The sequence below is a fragment of the Rhineura floridana genome, chromosome 4 (genome assembly GCF_030035675.1).
Source record: "Rhineura floridana isolate rRhiFlo1 chromosome 4, rRhiFlo1.hap2, whole genome shotgun sequence".
In the NCBI taxonomy this organism is placed as follows: domain Eukaryota; kingdom Metazoa; phylum Chordata; class Lepidosauria; order Squamata; family Rhineuridae; genus Rhineura; species Rhineura floridana.
Genome location: NC_084483.1, coordinates 123,101,984 through 123,128,139, shown reverse-complemented (window position 1 = coordinate 123,128,139; position 26,156 = coordinate 123,101,984). Strand labels below are relative to the sequence as shown.

The 26,156-nt window shown below is 42.0% G+C and overlaps 2 protein-coding genes across 7 annotated transcripts in view; both read right to left on the bottom strand.

The window, feature by feature from the left end:
- Positions 1-18,148, bottom strand: part of PNLDC1 (PARN like ribonuclease domain containing exonuclease 1) — a 48,298-nt gene extending 30,150 nt beyond the window's left edge. Inside the window, exons 1-9 of one of the 4 annotated variants that reach the window (XM_061626365.1) lie at positions 18,041-18,148; positions 14,251-14,357; positions 13,535-13,589; positions 13,357-13,430; positions 12,109-12,142; positions 11,864-11,987; positions 6,583-6,671; positions 5,227-5,327; positions 4,130-4,209 (exon numbers count right to left, since the gene is read on the bottom strand). In XM_061626365.1, coding sequence (XP_061482349.1) covers positions 4,130-4,209; positions 5,227-5,327; positions 6,583-6,671; positions 11,864-11,987; positions 12,109-12,142; positions 13,357-13,430; positions 13,535-13,589; positions 14,251-14,266 — 573 coding nt within the window. In that variant the 5' untranslated portion in view covers positions 14,267-14,357; positions 18,041-18,148. Of the gene's footprint in view, positions 1-4,129; positions 4,210-5,226; positions 5,328-6,582; positions 6,672-11,863; positions 11,988-12,108; positions 12,143-13,356; positions 13,431-13,534; positions 13,590-14,250; positions 14,358-17,741; positions 17,888-18,040 lie in introns of those variants that run through there. The other 3 variants (XM_061626363.1, XM_061626366.1, XM_061626362.1) reach the window with 3 other exon arrangements.
- Positions 18,149-20,105: 1,957 nt separating this feature from the next.
- On the bottom strand, positions 20,106-25,977 carry MRPL18 (mitochondrial ribosomal protein L18). 3 transcript variants are annotated; one of them, XM_061624288.1, is made up of 5 exons: positions 25,621-25,977; positions 25,115-25,319; positions 23,132-23,318; positions 21,517-21,751; positions 20,106-20,316 (listed from the first exon to the last, which is right to left on the bottom strand). In XM_061624288.1, exons 2-5 carry the CDS (start codon positions 25,182-25,184, stop codon positions 20,245-20,247), a joined length of 564 nt encoding a protein of 187 aa, XP_061480272.1. In that variant the 5' UTR covers positions 25,185-25,319; positions 25,621-25,977; the 3' UTR covers positions 20,106-20,244. The 3 variants fall into 3 exon arrangements, with proteins under 3 accessions (XP_061480272.1, XP_061480271.1, XP_061480274.1); XM_061624287.1 differs by lacking the exon at positions 25,621-25,977 and having other exon boundaries at positions 25,115-25,354; XM_061624290.1 differs by lacking the exon at positions 25,621-25,977 and having other exon boundaries at positions 25,124-25,354.
- Between the last annotated feature and the right edge of the window lie 179 nt (positions 25,978-26,156).

Sequence of the window (26,156 nt, the reverse complement as noted above, 5' to 3'; positions counted from 1 at the left end):
TTCCATTTTCCATCTTCCATCTTCAGTAGTCTTGTTAAGTCCAGTAATTTCAGTATCCAATCTTCCATTATCAGTATTCCATAATAATCTTGCTGTCAAAGCCATAGTCATATAGTAAGAGTCTGATGGGAATTACCTCTATCCCAAATATTTTCTTGCCATCCATTCTGAATAGGTTGCTGAAATACTGCTGTAAAATCATATCTCTGTTCTTTTTTTCAAAATACACTGGGTCATCTCTTGAAAGTTTTTCCATTGTCACATGGCTGCAGTTAATTCCATAGATTTTCTCTATATTGGGCTCCATCACATCATTCCAGTCCAGAAGATTATCCATGCCATCGATAACTTTATCTCTAGAATCTTCATTAATTTCTTCAGAGATAACATTGAGTTCCAAACAATAGATTTTATTTCTAAAGTCCATAGACTCCAAATCTTGTTCCTGTTCCACGTTTGTTCCAATCTCCGGGATCTCCTCTCTCACAGGGACCCCTGTTCCAGTCTCCAGGGTCTCCTCTCTCACAGGGACCCCTGTTCCAGTCTCCAGGGTCTCCTCTCTCACAAGGACCCCTATGTCTTTAATCTCCTGTGTCTCCAAACAATAGATTTTGTTTCTAAAGTCCATAGACTCCAAATCTTTTTCCTGTTCCACGTTTGTTCCAATCTCCAGGGTCACCTCTCTCACAGGGACCCCTATATCTTTAATCTCCTGCTTCATTTTACTCAATTCAATTTTCAGCTCCTTACAACCCTGTCGCAGGTTTTGTTTCGTTATCTCAATCTCATCCATTATTTTCTGAAACATAGTTATTTCCAGATTCTCAGCCACTTTCTTAATTGCCATTTTAAAAGAAAAATATAGGAAAACCACTTCTTATTTCAGCAACAATTGGGTTAATACTCCAAACTTGGTGACATCACAGTATAAACAGAGCAGACAGCCTTATCTCTCCATGCTTAAGTAAACAAAATGCAGTTCCCAGGATCGAAACAATTAATGGCGGTCGTCAGGAAACAGATTCGTCAAAATAAAATAGACCAAAAAGAGAGTAGTCTCAGACAATATAATATTCTTCAAAATAAAAATCTGGAATAGAAATCCCTCTTCTGTGTATATCTTTAGAATGCAAATCCAGGACAGCTTTTTGCAACAAAAACAGAGATAAGCTATTAATTAGTGAGTAGCAGAGAGAAGTTATGGCTCCCCAGTGAGATGTCAAAAACCGATCAATCTGGCAAATCTCTTTTAAACAGCAACAATTTAAGTCAAGTAAAAGAAAAATATAGAAAGAAGGGTGCTTGCCTGTTAGTGCGTTCTCTCTTAGAAGATAAGATGAACGTTCGCTTTATCAGATAGAGCTTGTTGTTGAAAATCCGTCCCACCTTCGTCGGCTGGACCTCGTCCCATAAATTAATGAGATCTGGTCGTCCCAACAAAAATAGGCTTTGAGGTTAATCTCTTCGTTTCTCCCTACCCGGGAGAAGTTTAATCAGTCAAAAAAAAAAAAAATCTGACTGATATATCTGAATAAGCTTCTTTTGAGGCAGGAGCCCGTCTCAAAAGCAGGCACAGGCTAAGTCACCCTTCCCGGAAGTCTTTGTTGTAGAATCTTGAGCATTACTTTACTTGCATGGGATATTAAGGCAATAGTTTGATAATTACTGCATTCCCTGGGATCCTCTTTTTTTGGAATTGGGATTTATATTGAACTCTGTGGGCCATTGTTTTCTTATCCATATTTGTTGAAACAATTTTGTCAAAATTTGGACAGATTCCGTCTCAGTAGCTTGTAGCAACTCTATTGGTATGCCATCTGTTCCTGGTGATTTGTTTCTTCCAAGTATTTTAAGAGCAGCTTTCACCTCACAATAGAAACTCATCCTTGAGAGAAGATGTGTTACCATAGGTAACAAGTATATATTTACCAATTTTTAAAAAATGAATGGCAATATTGCTTTGATATACCATAAACTGCTAACAGGCAGCAGCCTAGTAAAGAACATAAGAAAAGCTTGTTGGATCAGGCCGGCAGTCCATCTAGTACAGCATCCTGTTTTCACAGTGCCCAGCCAGATGCCCATGGGAAGCCCACAAGCAAGACCTGAGTGCAAACAGCACTCTCCTCTCCTGTGGTTTCCAGCAACTGGTATGCAGACCCATACTTTCTCTGACTATGGAGGCAGAGCATAGCCGTCTAGTAGCCACTGACTGCCTTATCCCCCATGAATTTGTCTAGGCCTCTTTTAAGGCCATTCAGGTTGGTGGCCATCACTGCCTCTTGTGGGAGTGAATTCCATAGTTCAACTATGAGCTTTGTGAAAAAGTACTTTCTTTTGTCTATCCTAAATCTTCCAACATTCAGCTTTGTTGGATGTACATGAATTCTAGTGATATAACAGAGGAAGAAAAGCTTTATCCACTTTGTCCATGCCGTGCATAATTTTATACATTTCTTGAAAGTCACCTCTTACGTGCCTAAAATATAGCACAGCCAATTTTGTTTTGCCTCCAGTGGCCTAAAGGCCTTGATTTAGAAATATATAACCTCATGGAGAATACTAAATCATTGTCACACACTCCTTCCAAAAGTTTAGAAGAATTCACCAAGAGAGCACCTTGTCCACTTCCTCAGAGGGAAGAGGCTGAAACTGATCCCAGCGGACCGGAATGCAACTGGCCGACTCTGGCCCACTTCCTGTATCCATGACGTATGGAATCGTGCTCTTCAGGAGCTCAATTTTATTGGCAAAGTGTTTGGCAAATATGTCACAGGAGACTTTAGAATGTTCCATGGGTTCCTGTGCAACTGGACCGACCAGGCTCTGGACCACTTGGAACAACCTCCTGGGACAACACTCTGCGGACGCAATAGAGGCAGCAAAGAAATCCCTCTTTGTTGCCTTTGTTGCCACCTGGTAGGCGGCTATTGCTGCTCTAACCAGTGTCTGATTGTCTTCGGAGCGAGATTTCCGCCACCGGCGCTCTAGTCGTCTCACCTCCTGTCTCAGACCGTGCAACCGTGGTGTGTACCAGGGTGCAATCTGAGTTCTATTCAGGGGGAATTGCATTTTCAATCTGATTTAGTGCTTCTGAAGAGAAAGCAACTGCTGTAAATTATAGTTTGTCAGCTGAATCATTATACCAAACCATGGTAAGCAAACAGCTGTTCAGTGGAACGCTCACCCAGATGATCCTTCCTCTCCTCTGCACCATGATATCTGAAGAAAACACTGTATTTTCCAAAGCAATCTGCACTGGCATTTGACACATAGCTGTAGTGTTTCTTTATACAAGTAGGTCAAGAGTGTTAGTTTGCCAAAAGCTTTTTATTAAAGCCAGTATGATGTAGCTGCTAAAGTGTCAGACTGGGACCTGGAAGACCAGGGTTCAAATCCCCACTCGCCATGACATTTCCTGGGTGACCTTGAAATGGTCACTGTCTCTAAGCCTAATTTACCTCAAGGGATGGTTGTAAGGATAAAATCAGGGGAGATAACCATGTTTGTATACCACCCTGAGCATTTTGGAGGAAAAGTGGGATATAGATGTAATTATAATAAATAAATTTTTATTTTCTTGTTTTACATACAAGATCTGTACAGGAATTATATACAGGTGCCAGAGAAGACTAGATAATCTAGTTTAATATTCTGCTACATCTTGTAATAAACTGATATTTTTGAAGCCTCCTTAGGTCAGTTTATGCATCCAAAATGTCAAAATAATTCCAACATAAATGGTTCTCATGAATATCTTAGTTGGTATTTGCTTGAAAAGGCTTTTTCCATCCACATTTGAAGTTCTCCTTACTTTCTGCCAATCAGTAGCACTTGTCATTTATTTGGCATGATATTTGTGACCTATAAAAACAGATTAAAGCTCATACATTGGAGATTACAAACTTTTCTCTATTCTGTGACCATGAAGAATGACTGATAATGACTTAATTTTTGTAAACCGCCCAGAGAGCTTTGGCTATGGGGTGGTATATAAATGTAATAAATAATAATAATAATCCAAGCATGGAAACCTACACAATGGTAGAGACAAGATGTTAGTATCCTCAGGTCTTGGAAGCCATTAAGACATTGGTCCTATCTATAAATGCTACAATTTTAAACTCACTTCCTGATCTCCCAAAGGGACTGTCCAAATGTCTTGGAAAGCTTGTCTTAGAATCAGCTGTATTTCAAACATCTGGAAGCCTGTGAGAAGAAACAATAATATAAGCAACAAGGTGAAAAGCTATGTATGATACAGTTTCATTGTCCTTCAATAACATGCAGATGACTAAGTTAAAAAATTGTACAGCATTTTAATAATGCATTTAAGAGAGCAGTTCACTGTACTGATGTCACAGCTGCCCAAGGTTTTTAAAAAATCAGTGGGACTATATCAAAGTAAGTTGCAAGAAACACATACAGGATCAGGTATTGAGACTGCTTGTCTTATCTCCAAATTCATGATTGTAGCATTTCAAAATGCAACTGGGAGGAGAGTGAGAACTGCGAGACTCAACCCTCTACGTATTTGTTAAAAACTCTTCTCACTTATTGAAGGACAGCATTCCAGAGAGGAGAGTTCTAATTCTGCTTTCTCTTTGAGATGTTAGTTCCCTATGGCAATCAAGGAGGGTTTTTTGGGTTCTCTCATGTATGCAACATCTCCACGTGCATCTTGAGATGCTTCTCCTGGTATCCCAGGAGGACAGTATCACATGCTTTTTCTGAACATGTTGTACAGAAGGAGACACACATACAGGATATCATTTTTGGAAGAGTTAAGGGTATGGTGGAAATACTATCAAGGGATACTATCAAGCCCGTTCTATTTGTCCATATCCCTTTTCTGTACATGCTACATGCAAAGGGGTTTACAACCAATACTAAACCTTTCTGTAGATCCATCCCAAAATTACTCCTATCAGTGGAGCCAAGTATTGCAGAAGTATTTTTCCTCCCAGGAGAATAAATAAGGAAATTAGATAGTTTTGTGTCCAGGTGAGCAAATAATAGGAATAAGGATAACAAAACAAAGGTTCAATTTCACCACAGGATGAGAGGAAAACAGGCAGAAATTTGAAGCCAAGACATAAAAAAATGACTTTACTTCAGGGGAAAAGCACACGAAGCAGGCAGAAAAAGGAGCAAGTCATAAATTTTGTCAAAAGACTATGGGGCATGAAGTCAGAAGTAAAAGAAGTCTAAGATCAGACATCCTACCATATATATCATGCAGAACCATAGAGTCTTTCTCCTCTGCCAATGACACCCAGCAAGTTACTTCATCAATCATTCTTTTCAGCTTGTTCCTTTCAAAGCCACTAGAGCAAGAAGAGTAAAATGACTGCATGAAAATTTGATCCAGTCTGAACTCAGCCTTCCTAGAATCCTCCATAGATACTCACAGAAAGGTCAAAGTTGGACCCCTGTTGCTGGTCCTTGTGGCAAGAAGCCTAGCACACACACACCCTGCACCGCACCCCCAGAACAGAACCTATGGCACAGTGTCTTCATGGTGCTCCTTCATGGTTTTTTACATCACTGGTCTCATCAGTAGAACGATCACTTCCCTCGGTGGAAGGGATTACAAATTTCCAGCTCCCGCGCCCAACTTTGGTAGCCATGACAGCAAGACAAAGTGGTGGGGCACCCCTTGTAAGCAGGCAGACAAGGAATGGGAAAACAGGCACTGGAGCTAGTCAAGGGAAGAGCAAAGCACAGGACACACACGGAGGGGTGCACTGAGATGAGGTTGCGAGTTGGACAAGGAAGAAAAGTAATGACCCTGCAAGGAGAAAGTAGGGAAAGGGTCAAGAAAAGAAGAGATGAAAGGATGAACTTGAGCAAAGGAGGAAACACAATGCAAATGCTATCAGATTCAATGGAGAGGGAGGCAGGCAAAGGCCACCTCAGGGGCTGGACCAGCTAGACTTTCCCCTCTACCCACCACCCCATCCCAGGCAATCTACAATCAACTGCCTTGTACCAGGGATTCCAGGGAAGGGAGGAAAGCAAAGAGAAGACCATCTCAGGGCCTGGTCCAGCTGGACTTTCTTCTCTCCTGCCACAGGACAATCTATCATCAACTGTCCTGTGGGAATGATCATGATGACTTTTCAACAAGTTAATATTGCTTATTGTGTTTTTAAAATATGCCATTTAATTTACTTGTAAGCCACGTTGGAATGATTCTTTTCTTGACCCTTTTCCTATTTATTTGTCACTTGCAACTTCTCTCTCTCTCTCTTTTTCCCTGATGGTTTGTTACTTTTCTTTGTTGTCCAAATCACAACATAATCTTTTCCTGAAAGGCAGAATATAAATAATTGTAATGAATAAATATAGAAAAGGACACCAGGTAGAGTGGGGAGAAATGGGAGTGCAAGAGAGTCACAGAGTGGAAGACCGGCCAGTTCTTTGATCATGATGTTAGTCCATTACAGGTAGGCTAAGAATGTCCAAAGGACATTCCTATCCAGTCATCTAAATGTTTTCAAACATTAAAAACACATCAATACAGACTGGGAAGGGGGGACCAGGGCCAACACAGAACCAACATTGTGGAAGCACTTTTACCTGCTGATCATCCAACTCCCAGGTAAAAGTTGTTGCTGAAGTTTCTCCTCTTGTGCTTCATTCATGTATGGGATCCCATCTTTAAGAAACTTTAGGGGAGGAGAAAAGTTACACTGCATACAGTTTCTTTGTTAAGGAGTATGGAACCTCGAATCACCCCTCCTATCTCTTCTTTTCATTTGACCACACACAGCCCATTGCTAGAGCATACAGTTTGCATGCAAAAGATCCCAAGGTTCAATCCCTGGTGTCTCCAGGTAAGGCTGGGAAAGACACCTAGGTCCACAGGTTGCAGAGCAGGTGGCGGTGTGTAGCAAAAACCTGACAGGAAGTAGAAGAACAAAGACGCACACACCCAAATGCCACATATTTAAAAAGGAGGGCATGAGAAGGTCTGTACACCAGCAAATACTGGTGTATGTTGTTTTGGAACTCCATGTCCAAATCTTGAGCATTAGTTTTGACTACTCATCTTGAAATGGCTCTTACCATATATGGAGCGGGAAATGCCAGAAGTACAAGCTGGATTTAGAAAGGGAAGAGGCACCACAGATCATATCGCAAACATACGCTGGATAATGGAACGGAGCAAGGAATTTCAGAAGAAGATCACCCTGTGCTTTATAGATTACAGCAAAGCCTTTGACTGTGTAGATCATGAAAAACTATGGAATGCTTTGAAAGAAATGGGGTGCCACAGCATCTGATTGTCCTGATGCGCAACCTATACTCTGCACAAGAGGCTACTGTAAGGACAGAATATGGAGAAACCAATTGGTTCCCCATCGGAAAGGGTATGAGACAGGGGTGTATTTTATCACCCAATTTGTTTAATCTATATGCAGAACATATCATACGGAAAGCGGGATTGGACCAAAATGAAGGAAGTGTGAAAATTGGAAGGAGAAATATCAATAATTTAAGATATGCAGACATATAGTATGGATGTGAAAGCTGGACAGTGAAAAAAGCAGGTAAGAGAAAAATCAACTCTTTCGAAATGTGGTGTTGGAGGTGAGCTTTGCGCATACCATGGACTGCGAAAAAGACAAATAATTGAGTGTTAGAATTAATTAAACCAGAACTGTCACTAGAAGCTAAAATGATGAAACTGAGGTTATCATACTTTGGACACATAATGAGAAGACATGATTCACTAGAAAAGACAATAATGCTGGGAAAAACAGAAGGGAGTAGAAAAAAGGCAGACCTGAACTGACAAGATCTGAACAAGGTGGTTCATGACACATGCTATTGGAGGTCACTGATTCATAGGGTCACCATAAGTCATAATCGACTTGAAGGCACAAAACAACAACAATCTTGAAATAGGGCTTCAGTCTTCTCATCCCTGCCTTACTTCCAAGAAAGATTCCACATGACACTTACAATGTTTTTGAGCCCCCCTCCCATCAGCAGTGTTTCTTGCGTGAATGACAGAAATGCAGTTTCAAGTGCACCTATACAAGAGTTTTAAGTTAACTGATGGCAGTGGAGGCAGGTCAATTTAAAAAGAAAAAGAAAAAAATATTTCCAGATTCCTGGCCATCACCATCACATATGAAAAAGTACAGGCATACCCCCCTTAATGTCGCTTCACTTAATGTCGCCTCGCTATAACATACATGCTCTATATACCTGTATTTCTGCAGAAACGCAGCGCAGCACCAGAGGCTTTAGCGCGTGGGGGTGGAAATAGACGCGACCACGCCACCGCAAATCAGCTGGGAGGTGTGACTGCGATCAGCTGAGAGGCGCAGCAGCAGAGGCTTTAGCGCGGGGCTTTGAGGCTCCGCATGAAGGACAGGTAAAAAAAGTTTTAAAAGGTAGTGCTTCACTTTAAGGACATTTTCTGTTTACGTACTCGCTCTGGTCCCATTGAGTACGTTAATGCGAGGTATTCCTGTATTCTATCCAAAGTACATTTTGGTCCTCCACCTACCATTTTTTCCATAAAGTTGTAGACATTTGTGAATGGCTTTAGAAAGAGTATTTTTGGTCAGATGCTATGCACAAATGGATGAAAAGTTCCCACTGGAATCTGACCCTTCTCTTCCCCATCCAACCTGCATCTCGCCTGTACCTGATAATCTTAGGATCCCCTTTTGGCTTCATTTTTTTCAATTTTGTATACTTTATCCAAAGCTCCATCCATATCCGTCATTTCATTTATTTTTATGGGCAACAACATCCTCCACAAATCTTTTGAATCTTAGGAATGTAGGAAGCTACTTTCTACCAAGCCATACCATCAGTCCATCTAGCCCAGGTGTGTTTTGGAGGGGGCATGCGTTGGGACTTCGTCCCATTACTTTTCCCGCAGCTGGCCCCCTCCAATCCACCACCCACTCACCAGGGCGAAGGAGGAGGCAGGAGGGGAGGGGGCTCCCCAGCCAAACCCCACAGCAGAGGCTTCTGCAAAGTTTCTCCCCAGCAGGTGGAGGAGGAAAAGGAAGAGCAACTCTGCGGGGCAAGAGACAGGCTGCTGGTAGAAGCTGGTGAAAAATCTGCTTAATTCCGGGGTGGGGTGGGAATTAAGCAGATATTTGCCCACCCCAGCCTACAGCCTGTCTCTTGCCCCCAGTATAGCACTTCCTCCTCCTTCCCCTGGGTTAGCACTCCTGGGGAGGATATTGCTGTAGCCTCCGCTGTGTGGATGTGCCGGGGTGGGTGGGTTCCTGCCTCCTCCTTCTCCATGGTAGCGGGGTGTATGTGGCAGATCTGTAGTGGCACAGTGTGTGTGTGTGTGTGTGTGCGAGGGAGGTGGCGTGAAGGGGCACTGCAATTGAGAGAGGTTTACAAGAGGATGACGGAGGGTAGCAGAAGGACTTTACACAGGGGGAGGATGGGAGGCAGTTGCCATGCCAGGAATGACTATTTTGACTTCAAATCACCCAGCCTAGGAAGGGATTGGATGTTGTACTTGCTTCTTGGGTTTTTTACCCCCTCCCTGTCGGAATTTCTCTATTGAGATGCGTAGCAGAGTTGCGTAGCGCTGCAGAACGGAGAGTATTGAGCGAGCTTAGTGTGTTTGTGTTAGAGTCTTTGCTAAGATTCTACCTTCCCTGAAAATTAGTCAGACAGAGACTTTAAGCTTTAAAATAAGAAACAACTACTTTATGCTTTATAGGAAAGAGTTCTATATCTAGCTAACTAGCTATGCTGGAGCAACGAGCACTGGTCCCAGTACTCGCCCTCATCCTGGTTGAGAGACAAAGAGAAGATGTCTGCTCCCCTCTCGAGAGAAAGAGAACACAGAGAGAGGCGGGAAGGAACTGGGATCAAACATCCTGTTGCTTATCAGTCCAGCAGGAAGGGAAGAGACAGCAGGATCAAAGGGATAGGTATAGCCTCAACCAGCAAGAGGTCTAGCTCTCTAGCTACCCTTATTAACCCCATGCAGCCTCAACCCACCAAGTTGGAGTTGAACCTCATACATTCCAACACTCCCAGAGGTGATGGATCAGTTCAAGTTTCAGAAGAGGAGGAGGGGCACATTAGTTGCAAAGCATTCGAAAGGGATAAAGACCTGTGCCCTTTCTCTCTCTCTCTCTTAAAATAAAAGGCTTTAGAAGTTTGTGAGATCTGCTCCCTGTGGGAAATGGATGCTGCTGCTATGGGAGGAGCAAACAAGGAAGCCATTTTCTCAGCTACAAAGGCAGCAACACCAACTTGTTAAAGCTAACTTGGTTTACTTGGGAGTAAGCATCATTGATCACAGTGGGGCTTGCTTATGAGTAAACATGAAAATGATTGGGTTGCATGATACTACAGTGGATTTATCTTGATAAAATAGGTTGTTAATTTCCTTCTTTGGCTGGATTGTATGACAAGATTATAGGCAAGAAGAATGATAGTTAAAGAATTCATGTGAGTTCAGATCATTTTATTATTCTAGGTACATAACCTAAGGGGGCAGAAGGCATGGAAGGATCTTTCAACAAATGAGCTTCTAAAAACACAACATGCTTTTTAAAATATTGCTTGTTGAAAATAGGCTTTAAATGGGAAGGGCCGTAGCTCAGTGGCAGAGCATCTGCTTTCCATGCAGAAGATCCCAGGTCGAATTCCTGGCATCTCCAGGTAGGCCTGCAAGAGACTCTTGCCTGAAACCTGGATTGCCAGTCGGTGTACGCAACACTGAGCAAGATGGACTCAGCATAAGGCAGTTTCCTGTCTTCCTCTCGATCTTCCTAGACTTGCTTAACTTCTTTCTTTAATATACTCAGACAGAGTTGTCTCCCGAAAAATAAAAATTACCTGTAGTAGTCTCATCTGACCAAAAAAGCCTATCAGCCATTCAGGGAGATTTGTCAGGGACTTGACAAAACTCCCTTTTGCTGTCTATATGAAATTACAACAATGCAGGTTGTGCATGCACATTTTAAAATAAAAATAATGAAAAAAGAGCCTGACAAGTCTTCCCCCACACACCTTGCCATTTGACAGAGCAGACTGGGAAGACAGTTGACGAATTGGCAGTAGATCAGACAGGTAAACCACTAATCCACATCAGGCAATGCAGCGCTGCATCAGCCCACTTCTGAAAGCTCTACTACTATGCTCCAACAAAGCTAGAAATCAGAACTTATAAAAATGGGACTACAACAGTTTAGAGGATCACTGGATTCTCAGAAACGAATGAGCAAGCAGTATAGGCCTTATACCAAATCAGAGCATTGGTCTATTTAGTTTAGTATAGTCTTCACTGATTGGCAGCAGCTTCCCAGGGGTTTAGGCAGGGGTCTTCTCTTTCTGCAGCTGCTGAAAATTCAACTTGGGATTTTCAGCATGCAAAGCAGGAGCTGCACCAGAGTTAAGGTCCTTCTCCCAAACACTGGAGAAAAAGTAGTGTGAAATTACCGTTTATTTCTTACATTTGAGTATCTGTGAGGTATTATTGCATCCAAGTCTAGTCACAGGTCAGTGTGGGCTAGCACCTAAAACAGGCAAGCAACAGACAGTAGTTTCTGTTGAACTAGATGCAAAGGATGACAACAACTGAATTTGGGGGGAAAACGTACCTTGTTAAGAGAGATAACATGCACTGACTGAAGCGGGGAGTTCCACGATGATAACCAGTGGAATCCTATACGTATCTATTCAGAAGCAAGTCCCACTGAGTTCAATGGGTGCTTACTCTCATGAAGTGGGTATCTTTGAGCATATTGCATTTCAACAGAACTTAAATACCAAATTCAGCAAAAAAATCCCTCTGAAAAAGATCTTGTGTACAAGGTCAAATTTTGTTTGACTAGTCTATTTGTAACAGAAAACATACCTTGTTGTAGTCAAAACCATAGTGAGACAGGAACTGAATGCTAGATGTTTGGAAACAGACTTCAGAATCCATCTGACCAAATGTTGTGGGAAAGAGAAAAAAGTTATACGAATGTGCCACATACCTGCAAAGATAAAGTAGAATGACTAATCAAGACTTCTGTAGGGGAAGGCTTGAAAGCCATACACTTTATCCAGTGATCACCAGGTAAATATTAACCATTGACAAGAAAATACTGTACGTACTTGTTGGATTTTTCATTGGAAAATATTGACAAACCTGAAAGAAATTAAAAAAAAAATCATACAAGACAGGCACCCACACATAGTGACACTTTGGTCACAACAAGTGCTTCTTCTTTACCCCTCACGTGCAGCTATGACAGAGCTATTCCATGTCTGTTAGTAAGGATGCCACACATCTGGCCATTTACTGAAACTGACAGCAACAACCTTTTGGGTGAAAAGCTAAAGCCTCTTCAATTTTGGAATCAAATACTGGCACTGCGAAAGAGCCGCCTCTACTCTGGTAACATTGCACCAACAATGCAGGAACTGCAAATATTCCTCTCAAAGCAACACCCATAATCTCGGTACAGTACTGCCAAGAGGCAATGGTTTTTTTAAAAGGACCCAGAGACAGTGAACACACTGATGAAGTGAAAGCTAAAAATTCGATTTAATAACTGAGAGAAAAACTACAGAATAAGATTATTATGCCTACATTCCTTCTGCTGTCAAGGAACCCCTCAGAGAATGACGCCTCAGGGCCAGAGAGATACCTAGCCATAAAAGGAGAAGCTACTGTGCTCCACCTGGCCCACTGCTGGAGCTGGGCTTGGTAATCTATTTCCCACCTGTTTTCCCTCAATGATCCCAACCCCACCAGCAGACCCAGTTTAAGGATGTTGCTATAGTATCAATTATTTATTTACATACTTGGCCTGTACAAAAAAATGTTACTTTGTTATCTCCAAAAATGAAAGTGTGAAATGAGAGATCCAAGGGTTAATTTTAAATGTATGGGAGTGGTGTAGCCATTCCGTTATGAAGAAATGGCACTTGTCATTTCGAAAGTTCAGAATGTTGTGTTTTTCTTTGACAATAGGTGGTTGCCATATCGGTCAACATTTGTTTTACTTTAAAGGGGTGGGGCCAAGAGAGAAGAGGGGAGGAATGTGGTTTGAGGAGGAAAGCAAGGGTTCAAGGGGCCCACTGATAGCCTGTGCCCAAGGGCCCCGAGAAAGCTTGAGCTGCTCCTGTAGATTATCTTAAAGAGATTGGCTTAGATAGCACTTTTATCTGGACACTTCACAGCAGCAAAGATTACACCTTCTGGTTGTCACTTTGCAACCTGGATAGAGACAAGGCAGCTACAAGTGCTCTCACCCAGATCCCGTTTGTCTATCTGCCTCCCACTCCTGCTGCGCCGAGCAGGACATCAGGCCCATACAGCATTTCCATTTGATTTTAATCAATTCAGAAAGAACTCACCAAGCTGACTCACTGTAAACTGCTGAACGCTCTGCCTGGCTTTTTGATACCACTCAGCAGGTGAATCAAAGAGGCTGGGAGGGGGCAAAATAAAGAAATTTTCTGATGTTGTGTGTGCTTCTTCATATTACTCCTATGCGTACATCATCTGAAAACATGTTTGGTTGGACAAACTCACCTGGGCTGTCTGGGTAGAAAGGTTGAATGCAAACCTGTGAACTCCATGTCAAGGCCTGCAAAACACATAGAACACACCAAAAGACACCAAACAAGGCAATTTGTCTTACCCCACTGCTACAAATGGACAAGTTTGTTTTTAATCTTTACATCCATGGTATTGTACCTCACCTACATAAGCGCAAATCTTATGCCCTGTGACTGATTATTCTGAAAGACACAAAATACTAGTAGTAACCCACACCTAATCTTGAATGAGATTAAAAATTAATTGGCTTCTTCTACAGGCCCATTTAAAAGGTTCTGGTACGTAAAAGTCCTAAAAAGCACGAGAGGAGAGCCTATTCTCCAGAGGTTCCTTTTTCAGCAGATGTACCTTGATTACCGAGTGCCCTTCCTAAAAAGATTTTCCTGGCACTTTCATTGCAATCTTTTTGGTGCCAGGAGAAATATACTTACTCAGGCATTTTAATTATTGCCATTTTTAACCCTGCTTTTAAAAATTGTATTTGCTTTTTTACACGTTATATCATGACATAAAATGTTGATTGTACACTACCCTGAAATCCAAAGAGGATGAAGGGCAGTATATATACTCTAACCCATACAGGTTTTCTGCCATGATCCTAAAACAGCTACATCAGTAACTTACAATTTGCAACACTCCATCCATTCACCACTGTGCTTCACATACACTCCCAAGTATTGCTTACATACCTTCTGTCAGTTTCATTCAACGCTCTTGAATCTTGTTTAAGCTGCTTGTGCTTTGCACCAGAAACCAGTCTGCTATGTTTGGCCAATTTTAAGCGGCTTCAACAACACTGTAAGACAGGTTTCAGGCATAAAGGCAATACAAATAAGAAAGGAGAGGGCTGAAAGCAAACTCAGATAATCTATGGAATCTCACTGTGAAAAATAAAAGTAAGAGCCTTCATAGTTTCTTGGGGCTCAACTTACACATATTCAAGGAAGATCTAATGTCTTATTCCTGAAACTAAAATTCCTTTCACAGCTATACAACAATTACTTCATAAATGGAACAAAGGGGGGGGCAATGCATCCTCTTTTCATGATGAAACCATTATATGGTAAAGTTGGTGGTGGCAATCCCCCCTGCACAAGTTGTGGGCCTATTTGTACGGACCACCCCCAAAGACTGACGGAACCTGATGGATTTCTGAATTGTCTGCAGGATTTCTCAGCGCAGAAAGCTGACCATCCTGTCAAAACCCTGGTCTTGCTGTGCAACACATGGCTGTGTGATCACTTCCAAGTATCCTCTTCAGTGTTGCAGAGCCTGAGTAGGTCCTTGGTATTCCAGAAGCTACAAGCTATGAAGCAATGTAGAGGATGGCTACAGGCCAAGTTTCCAGGTCAGCTGAACACCGGCTAGCACACATAACCATGCCTACCATGAGGCAGTGTGGATAGTCAAAGCTGTATTTGGCAGCCTGTGTGACATCCTCAAGTAGCAGCTGGCAGACTTTCAGATAGTCTGCACAACTCCAGATGAAAGGGAAGACCCCCCTGGAGCCCTGAAAGACCTGCTGTGACTGAATGGCTGCACATATTATGGATAAATCTTCTCAAATCCAGAGAGACCTTGACCCCGCAGTTGCTGCAGTTCCAATCAAAGCACCCAGTGCTACAGCCCATAATGCTTCACAGATCACTTTCAATTTATGCATCTTGATAATGCGGACAAGTTACATGCAGCTCTAAGCCCAGCCATGTGCCTCTTGGCCCTCCTCCCTCTTGACGTATTAAATCTAGCAGGGGGGCTTAACTGACTTAAGCCTGAGCATGGATTGTAATTCAAAGGGGGGGGGCTGTCCTTGTCGCCCTTAAAGATGTAGTGGCACAACATCTGAAGAAGCCTGCCCTGGATCCACTGATATGGATTAACTAATGACCAGTCACAAATGCCCCCTTTTAGGGGAGGTGGTAGAGAGGGTAGAGATGTGAAGGCCAGGGGGAAAAGGGGGAAATGGACAGAAACCGGTTTTTTTATTTTTTCCCTGAAGCCTTTTTGTTTTGTTTTTCAAAAAATTGGGGGGGGGAAACAAACAACCCACCACCATTCCCCCCCTGACAATTTTTGGGGGGGGTTTTACATCTCTAAGAGAGGGTTGTGGTGGAGCAGCTGCAGGCATTCTTGGATGATATGGATTGTCTAGACTCATTCCAGTCTGGGTTCAGATCTGGCCATAGGACTGAGTCAACTTTGGTTGCTCTGATGGATGACCTCTGTCATAAGCAGGGCAAGGGGAGTGTGCCGGTGTTTCTGTTTCTTCATGTCTCTGCAGCTTTGAATACCATTGGCCATGATATCCTTCTGGACTGGCTTCATGGGATGGATATTGACGGCACCATGTTACGGTGGTTCCAGTCCTACCCATATAGCTTAGTCCAGAGAGTAGCCCTGGGACAGTGGTTTTTTGGCCTCCTGGTAGTTATGCTATGGGATGCCGCAGGGCACTATTTTATTTCCAGTGCTATTTGATATGTATATGAAGCCATTGGGAATGGCGATTAGGAGATTTGGGGCAAGGTGTCATCAGCATGCTGATGACTCTCAGTTTTGTTTCTTCATAACATCTGAATCTGGAGAGGCTGTACACACCCTGGACACAGTGGTGGACTAGATGAGGAAAAATAAACTGAGCATGAATACCAGCAGGACAGAGGCACTGTGGGCAAGGGGCTTCCTGGGGGTGCTTCTGGATCCAGCTTTGTCATTTGAGGTCTAGCTGGCTGCAGCGGCTAGGGATGCCTTTTATCAACTTTGGCTGGTACGGCAGCTCTTGCTGCTCCTGGACTGGAATAGCTTGACCACAGGACTCCAGGTAATATTGGATTACTGCAACACACTCTATATGTAGTTTCCTTTGCACTTGATCTGAAAAATGCAGTTAATGCAGAATGCTACAGCATGACTACGGGCAACAGTGAAACCCTTTCAGTCCATTACACCCCTGTTCAGAAATGTGCATTGGATACTGATTTGTTACCCGGCTAAATTTAAGGTATTACTATTAGCATCTAAAGCCCTCAGTTTAGGACCAGTTTACCAGAAGGATCACCTTCATACATGCCCACTCTTCGATCTGCAGAACTAGCACTATTACAAGTGCCACTTAATGTCCATTCTGCACTTCTAAGGAATCCTTTAGAGCAGCAGCACTGACTCTCTGGAACTTCCAGCCTATTAATATTAAGTTTTATTGTTTGCAATGCCCACTAAATACTTTTTTGTTTAGGCAAGCCTACCCAGACAATGTTATTATGTGCATTTGTTTGTAAAACTGTTTATTTAGATATAGTTTGATAAATGTTATTAGGTTTTTAAGTTTGATTTTCTTTTGGTATTCTTTTTAATGAATATTTTATTTGTTTTATATAAACCACTTTGAATTTTTTGGATTAAGTAGTACATAAATCTTTTTTTTAAAATCAAAGCAGGGAGGGGGGGAGAACACCTCAGCTCCTGAATATTAAGAAAAATAAAGACTTTGCAATCCTACAAGGAAAGCCACAATACAGCTGTGAAAGAAGTGACTAATAAGGACCAGTCCACTCAAAGTGCCAGTCTACTCCCAGACCTGCCAGCGTCGTAATTATCAGAGCGGCACGCATGCTCTAGAATGGGGAGGTATTTGTTTTTTTTTTAACTATTAAGCAACCTATTCCCTCAACTGTTCTTAAGCAGCACTGAAAAGGTAACAAACGTCACGGAGGCAGCAAGCCACATCATTTGCATGTATCTCTTTCCCCCCTCCCCCGCAAACACTGGTTCTGTAGCAAGTTTCCTTGACCATAGTTTTCCCCCAATGGATTCTAGGAACTGAGAATATGGCGAAGATCCTCAGAATTCTGTTACCGATCAATTAGCTCTATCTCATCTTATAAAACTAAGATTCCCTGCATAATAGGAACAGCGTCCGTTCAGTTTTAAGACTAGAATCCTAAACACTCTAAAAGGGGTGCGTCTCATTGAGTTCAATGGGGCTGTCTTCAAAGTAAACAGATACAGGATTGGCCTGAACGTGTGGACGTGTCCATGATGCAGATCTAGCCTCACCAAACCTAGCCCCACCCAGTCACCCACCCAAGGTAAGTAGGCAATTCCCACCCTCCGTTTGCACGGGGGGTCTTATGCAAGCTTCCGCCCACACCCCAGCTACTGTATTAACTCCCTTCCTCACCGACAAAGTCGCAACCGAGGATGAGTTCCTGTAGCTTATGCAACTTTTCCTCAAACTCTGCTGCACCCACATCCATCCCGCTTTCCACTCCCTACTCCCAGACACACGTGCAGATGGCGACAGTTCCCGCCCAGAAGAGGGGGAAACACCCCAGCCACGCCCACCGCCTTCCAGAAAGAAGAAGCAACGTTTGTAGACATAGTAGTAAGTAAGACTGTGGAACCATAAATCTTTGCTTCCGCCTTCCCTCGGCTTTTAAAGGAGGGATCGCCTCATCTAGCATTTTCCACTGAACTCACGTTCTCCTTGGCATCCCTTTTCCCCCTTAGTAGAGCTTCTGTGACTTTGACAGCGGCGTAGCTATACCTAATGCAGTAACTGAAGCTTTGCCCCCGCTGTTTGATACGGAAAACTGCACCTGTCCTATCTGGCATAGTCACTAAATGCACAGCAGCCATCTTTGGAAAATCGCGCGCGGGGGGGGGGGGAATCCTGTAAGTAAATGAATGGCTATAAGGGCCATTGTTAGGGACAAAAGGTAGTATATAAACATTTTTATAAATAAAATTTTCTGATGTATTAAAGCCGATCCTAAATGTAATTAGGGTTTGGAACAAACACAGGCGTATTTAACAATGGATCTTATCCCCGTGTAAATAGGATTACATAAAAATCCTATGTATGTCTGTTTAGAAACTTAACTTGCTTTGAAAGATTAAGGGCTACATTTGCCAGTTAGCTTAATCATGTGGTGTATGTAGCACACTTCACTGATACATGAGAAAGGCAGCATAGTGTTTCCTTAATTGTCATAACTGCTCAGAATCTGGGATAACCAAGCTATGTGGGTTCTTTTAATTAGCACAAAATTTCTAGCTATGGGCCTAGTGTAGTCCCAGTGACAGTATTAGATGTTAAATTCTAGTTCGTTGATTTTCTGACCTAAGCAAATTGAGGAGCAGAATAAATTAGACTAACAGGCAATTGAGAGAGATACTGTATTCCAAGATAACAATCAAGGCTCATTAGTACAGATGACATATTTCACTGCAAAGGAGATGGACTCAACACAATGTTTCATCTAACTTCTCCCAATTTACTTTCAGCAATAAGGGCAAACATGGGGCCCACTCAAATGCGATAATAGAAGCCATTGTAGCAGTAGAATGACTGAAACCAATGCAAATAGGGCAAATCTGAGCTCCTGCTGTCACAGTCTCTCATTCCATACAGTAATACCTCAGTTAACAAATCCTCCAGGAAATAAGCTCCTTTTAACACAGTCTTTTTTGGGTGTGGGAGTGTGTGTGTGGGCACACACTCTGACATAGTCAGAATGTGGTTCCTTGTCTACTGGATTGCGGCTGCTACAGGCAGTTCTTACACATGGCTGGAATGGCGCTCCTTCCCAAGCAGCACAGGCATCTCCGGAGTAAACAGTGCTTCAGTTACCCTGGAAGTAGTTTACTGCAGATACATCTGTTCGAGTGTAGGGAAGATTGGCAGAGAGAGACTGACTACCCCCAGGGTGGTGACTTCCCCTTGCCTGCCTGCTCAAGTGTATGGCGAGGAAAACTGCTCAAAGCTTTAGATTGCTGTAGCAAGATGCTACATGATAAAAGAAAAATGGCAAGGCAGGCACCCCTGGAATGCATTCTGGAAGATGCCTGCAAGTGGTCGCAAGGCTTACCTGACCTGGTTGTTTCATTTCAGACATGCATATTGTTAGTTTCAATTAAAAAGTTTGCTGAAATATGTTGAACTGCTCTTTTTTGTGGCATAGGAACCTATCCCTATTCTTTCCATGTTAATCCTACCTCTGGTACCAAAGTTTCTGTTAAAGTAGTAATGTCCACGAGCACATGCACTTCGTTTGAGGTATTATTGTATTTAAAATGGTAGTCACTGAGAAAAGTTCTGCCCATGAGATTTTGTTGTCAAGGCAGGTATGAACCTCATCACAGTGGACACAACATGGCTCTTCCTGAGCCCAAAGACAGTCCAGATTGGCCAGGCTGTTCATTTTGCAGAATACTTTTGTGGTAAGAATAGATGCAGAACACTAAGCTGAACATGCAGTAGCAGCAAACAAATTTTCTTGACTGCTACCACAGGACAATCTCATTTCATGATTCATCTATCTCTGATCCTTTGAATACAAGAGGAGTTGTGGCAGAAACATTCTCAACAGAGGATGCGAGCTACTGCACTGACAATCCTAGCCAAGCTTCTATTTCATAGCTGGAGACCAATGACCAACAAGCTGTCAGCAGGAATATATTGTCCCACAATTAGATCTATGAGGTTTCCATTGAAGCCCAACTTGTAGAAAATAGCTTCTAAAAAATAATAATACACCAACCATTGCCATCAGCACCAGTTTATTAGATTTTTTTTATTTAACATAAAACACTTCAATATTATTATAACTCTGGGAGAAAATACGTTTGCTGTCCTTAAAAGACTTTACAGCATTTCTCACCATCTCCTATGAATTTTTAACTTATTCATAAATTCTTCGCAGCTCTTTCAGTGTAACACCGCCCTCTGTCATAGCATTTTGGAACCTCTGGACCTGTGTTTTTTTAAAAAAAAGAAAGAAAGGAATTAACACTTTATATTATCATTTTCAGCATACAGAATGCTTTACAGTTCTTAAGAACATAAGGAGAGTCCTGCTGGATAAATCAAAGGTCCATCTGATCCAGCTTCCTGTTCTCACAGTGGCCAACAAAATGCCTATGGGAAGCTCGCAAGCAGGACATGAGCACAACACATGTACAGGATCCCTAGCAACTGATTTTCAGAGACACACCATTTCAAGCACTGGAGGCAGCACACAGCCATTAGCTACTGATAGACATATTCATGGAGGATAACGCTAATTCCCTTTTAAAACCATCCAAATTGCTGGCCATCACTACATCCTGTGGAAGCAAATTCCATAATTTCACTCTGCACTATGTGAAGTACTTCCTTTCATCCATCCTGAATCTTCCAACATTCAGCTTCATTGGGTGGCCCTGAGTATTACGAGAGAGAGGGGAAAAAACCTCTCTATCCAGTTTCTTCCTCTGATGAATAATCATGTATACCCTTACTCATATTTTTTTAAAAAACCCTAAAAAGGCCCAAATGTTGTAACCTTTCCTCATAGGAGAGTTGCTCCAGACCCATTGTCATTTTGGTTGCCACTTTCCAAGCGTTTTGCAGCTCTTCAATATCCTTTGAGGTGGAGCAACCAGAACTGCACACAGTATTCTAACTACGATCACATCACAAATAATAGCATTATGATTTTGCAGTTTTATATTCAACCCCTTTCCTAATGATCCCTAACTTGGAATCTGTCTTCTTCATAGCTGCTGCACACCACTGACATTTTCATTGAGCTATCCCCCATGACTCCAAGATCTCTTTCCTTGTCAGTTATCCCCACTTCAGACCATTAGGCATATTTCTGAAATTAAGATTTCGACCCACACTTTTTTCTTCACATTGATTGTCCCAATCCTTTGGAGAGATCTTTCCGTTCTCTCCCAAACAATACTACATTTCTCATGTATCAGTGATGTTTAGTGTCTGTATATAGACATGCATCACATTGTGAAACAGTACATTGAGGGAGACTGCATGTCATCAGTTGAACCATTAAGCACCAGAGTTGGACTACAGGTCCACTCTAGAAATAAATTGCTCTGCAAACAGAACTGTGACAAGCTCTTAAAACATGAGTGTTTTTAGATTGTCTAAAACCCCAAAATAATGAACTTACTGAATCACCATGTTTTTCCCATGGAATTGTAGCGGCAATGTCCACAAAGTTGATTCCTGCTTCAAGACAGCGTTGCGCTAGTACACGCCCCACATTCTCACATGCTGCGGCACCTGATGTACTATGAAGGTGCTTCTTTATGGCCCACTCTCGAGTGGAGGCAGAGACTACAATGTGACCACTGCAGTGCTCAACATAGGCCTCCACATGCTTCTGTGTTTGCTCAAGTCGTAACCTGAATTGCATAGTGCAAAAAACAGTATGTCATGATTTTATTTCAGCAATTATTCAGAAGTATTTTTCCAATCTCACTCACAGGTTTTCCTAAAATTCTATTTATAGTAGGTAATTTTATGCTTCATACCTTTAACTCCCTTCCATAACATCTGCACAATACCATCTTTTCTCTCCTTCAAGTCTCAGTTCAAAACTCAAACATTGAAACAAAGCATATATGATACAAAAGGCTTGGATCCTAAGTTCCTATAATCAGAACTCGGTTCATGGAATATTCCTGCTGGTGGAAGTGACAGAGAGGCAAATTTTGCTGATATCTACTCCTGCAGTCCTCTGAAAAATCTTCTGCTTCCGGTTGGAGGGCCTTTTGGAACAGCATGAGATGCGACGCTGGAGGTTGCAGGGGATAATTGGCAAAAACTGCTTGCCTCCTTCCACCAGCCAGAGCCCTTTCTGGATTAAAATCACTTGTATGACAGGATGGAGTCTTTCTGTTCTCTGAAGGGCAACTCAGGATCTATGCCTATGAGCCTGATAGCCATGTTACTCCATTTGCCTATATTCATGCCTTTTTACCATTCCCTCTTCTGTCTTGCTCACCCCACTAACTAAGTTTAGATAAGGGGTCCACAATTTTGGGGGGCCTGGGGACATATCTGTAAATCTATAAAATACCCACTTCAGAGGAAAAAAAACTGGTAACGTTCAGAACCCACCCTAAACAGCAGGCAAAACATCTGCAACCTACCCCAAACAAATAAAACACAGGCAACTAAGCAGACAACCCCCACCCACAAGCCAAGCAACATGGGAAAAAAGTCCAAACACATTTTTTAAAAATAGGAAGGGACAGGCAGATGCCTTGGCAAACAGCACAGGGATATATAAGGTTGCAAGGGTGCCCAGAAGCACCACACTGGAGTTTCTAAATTTACATAGTAAGCTACTAGAGACAGTGACCTATCTTCTATTTATGTTACTTTAAAGTACCACAGACATCAATGCCACTACATATACAGTGCTCAATAAACAAGAGTATGGAGAAGGGAATATTAGTAGCAGAAAGTACAGAAAAGGTTTGTATATGACAGTTCAGGGGAAGTTTTCAGAAGCTGAAGGCTTCAGAGGCAGATGAAGGAGAAAGAGTGAGTTGGCTTAGTGAGAGAAGATGTTTCAAATACAGGAAACAGCCTGGCAGAACACAGTGGAGGAAGTGCAAGAAAACAAAAGCTGCAATACAGCAGTAGGGGAGGATGTGGAGTAGCCTCACAAGAAGCCAGAAGACAAAAGAGTTTGGAACAAGAAGAGATTCATTCTTAACAAAACACTGTCCAGATTTTTGTAGAACATTCCTATACTTTACATTTTTATTACCTACCTAAGCCAAAACTCTTTTGTTGGCCATGTGGTTTTCCAGCCTCGCTCTTTCCTTGCTAGAGCTAGCTGTTCCAAGTTACGTGGATTCCGGTTACTGAAGTCAGGGACAACAATCTCATTTTCTCTTGTATCCACTTCATCCTCAACAGAAGGTATGGAACTGGGAACAGAAGAACTACATCTAATACCTGCAGAGGGTTAAAGAAGAACCATTGAAATTGATATTTAAGTTTAAAACAATCCAGTGCACAGAAAGATTTTCAGTGTAAAAAGACAATCATTGTTCTAAGCAGCTTGCACTGTAGAGACCCAGTTTTGCAGACATGTACCTGCACACACAACAGATGAAGATTTAAGATAATCTGTTGCTGAAGTCAGGAAGAAGGATAGTTGTCACAGCTTTTCAAAGGCTGCCCTGCCAGTCAAGGGGTACACTAGAACTTGCAGTGTGTATGTTTCACTGAAATCAGTGGGCATGTCCAAACAAATTTGTTTAAGGTTATGATGTTAAACTTCTCCATAATGTGTTATGCCCACCAAACTCATCAGAGCTTCCTTATGTCCCCGTTTACCAGAGAATCTCTAGCAGCACATTGCTCTCATTTTGTCTTTTGGATAGATTCTGGGGAATGCCAATTAAACATTTTGTTAGTTTGAGTTACTTAACACCGCAAGCCTATACAACAGAACTCCATCCCAGGTAAGTGGATATGGGCTTGCAGTCTTTGAATTGCCACTATTCAGATATCACCTCTATCTGTTGGGCATCTAGAAGCTAACACACAATTAGGCTACAATCAGAAACACACTAGGAAGTAAGCACCATTGAACTCAGTGGGACTTACTTCTGAATAAACATGTATAGAATTGCACAGAATAACCATGTCTACTCAGAAGTAAGCCCTATTGAATTCAATGGGACTTACTTCCAGGTAAGTGTGGATAGGACTGTATGTATGGGAGATGACACTTTTCTCTCATGCATACACACGTACACAAAATACCAGTGCACTACTTCCCTCAGTTTCATGTATTCCAATTGTAAATGTTGCTAAGTGTGCTAAATATTCTATTTAGCCATTATATACTGTAAAAGAAATAAAAAGGTACTGTGTCCTACACTAGAAGCCACTGCAGGACAGCCTATTACAATTTAAAACAGACCAGCAATATGCAATACCGAGCAGCTCAGCCAGTTATCCTTCATGCAAGAACAGAAGTGTTATATGTACAATGAAGAGTGTCCCTATACGAACGGTATGTTGCTTCTAGTGAGCAGAGCTTGGAAAAGTTACTTTTTTTGAACTACAACTCCCATCAGCCCCAGCCAGCATGGCCACTGGAATGGGCTGATGGGAGTTGTAGTTCAAAAAAGTAACTTTTCCAAGCTCTGCTAGTGAGCACATATGCTGCCCAATCCCACACAGTTTGACATTCACAAATATGCAAAGAATTGCATTCTTAACACATTTTAAAGCGGTCTGTATTCTACACAAAGATGCATTTGTTAGAAACAAGAAACGAACATTATGCGACCTCTCAGCAAGGCTACTTATAAAACCAGGCACAAACTTGTTTGTTTCCCAAATGAAGAAATAATAAAACAATCCAGTTAAAAGAAAGAGGGAGAGGCATTTCAACAAAGTTGAAGCTTCTACTAACAGGAAGGTACGCATCCATCCCAAGACTGAGACGCATCTGAGGTTGTTTTTTTAAGTATCCCAAGTACAGCAATTGCTCTAAAGGCCACGGGCTGTATGCGTAAATAGACTCGCAGCGGGATTTACTTCCGAGAAAACATGATTAGGATCGGGGTCCTTGGATGCAACCATAGCAAGCAAATTGTTGAAAAACAAGTCCAAACAAGTCAGCCGATCTAGCTTCCCGGGAAATATATTAACGGCAATACAGTAAAAGGTACGATCTCTCTCTCTCTCCCTGAATTTCATATTCACAGCCAACCCAAATTCCAGGGGCTCAGTACCTTTCCCACCTTCTGAGAATCCCCTGGCTGCGGTCCCCAGCTGCAAAGTCCATCTTCTCAATGCCATCATGCCAGGAAAAGAGCACACTACAGGACATCAGGTAGCGCCATTTTCACTAAGGGAAAGTCAGCACTTCACTCCACCTCAGTCCGGCGCCATCCACGGTTTCGATGCAAACCACAGAAGATAAAACACATTTCCGCCCTGGAAAAAAAAGTGACCCGGCCTCAAATTTGTAACCCTACCTCTGATTTGTGAATTCAAGTAAATCCGCCTCTTTTCCTTTATAGAAATATCTTATATCTTATTTCGAGTCCATAGACCAACAACATTTTGAGATAGATGGGATATGACAAACTATAGATCTGTAATTTGTAAATTAATATACAGAACCAGTTTCCGGTTCCTATAGATTTTTCTTATTTTTCCTCCTTTGGGGCGGAACGGAAATCTGTCCACAGAAATAAGAAACAAATTTAGAATTTTAGCGAAAGTGATTGTATACCTCGCTATACTTGAAAAAAAATCAATTTCAATCCACAAAACTTTGACATGTGAATAAATTGAGTATAAGGTATTTGTATGTTATTCAGCGCATAACTTGGATTAGAATAAGGCGCGGTGAGGAGGCAATTTATGTAGATTGACCGTTACTACACACTGAGCGGTATTTTGCATGGAGGATTCGGAACCAGGAATCTAAATTAGTCTCAACCCAATCTCTAAACTGCAATAATGACGTTGTACTGTTGCAGTGCTTTTGGAAGCCTTTCTTAGTTTAGCCTTAGTTTCCTCAATGCATATTGACAATAGAATTTGAATGTGCAGGATGAATTCTTAAATGTTTAGAAACGTATTATTTCACACAACATAGTATCTGAGTTAAAAAGAGTTATCTTTGTATTGCGGGGAGACGCTGGTTTCCTATCGTAATTACAACAAAATCTGAAAATATTTCTTCCCGGATTTCTAAAGGCAGCTCCCACTTCCGCTCAGGACATTTAAAAATGGCTTTTCTAACGAGAACCCAGAAATCTCCTA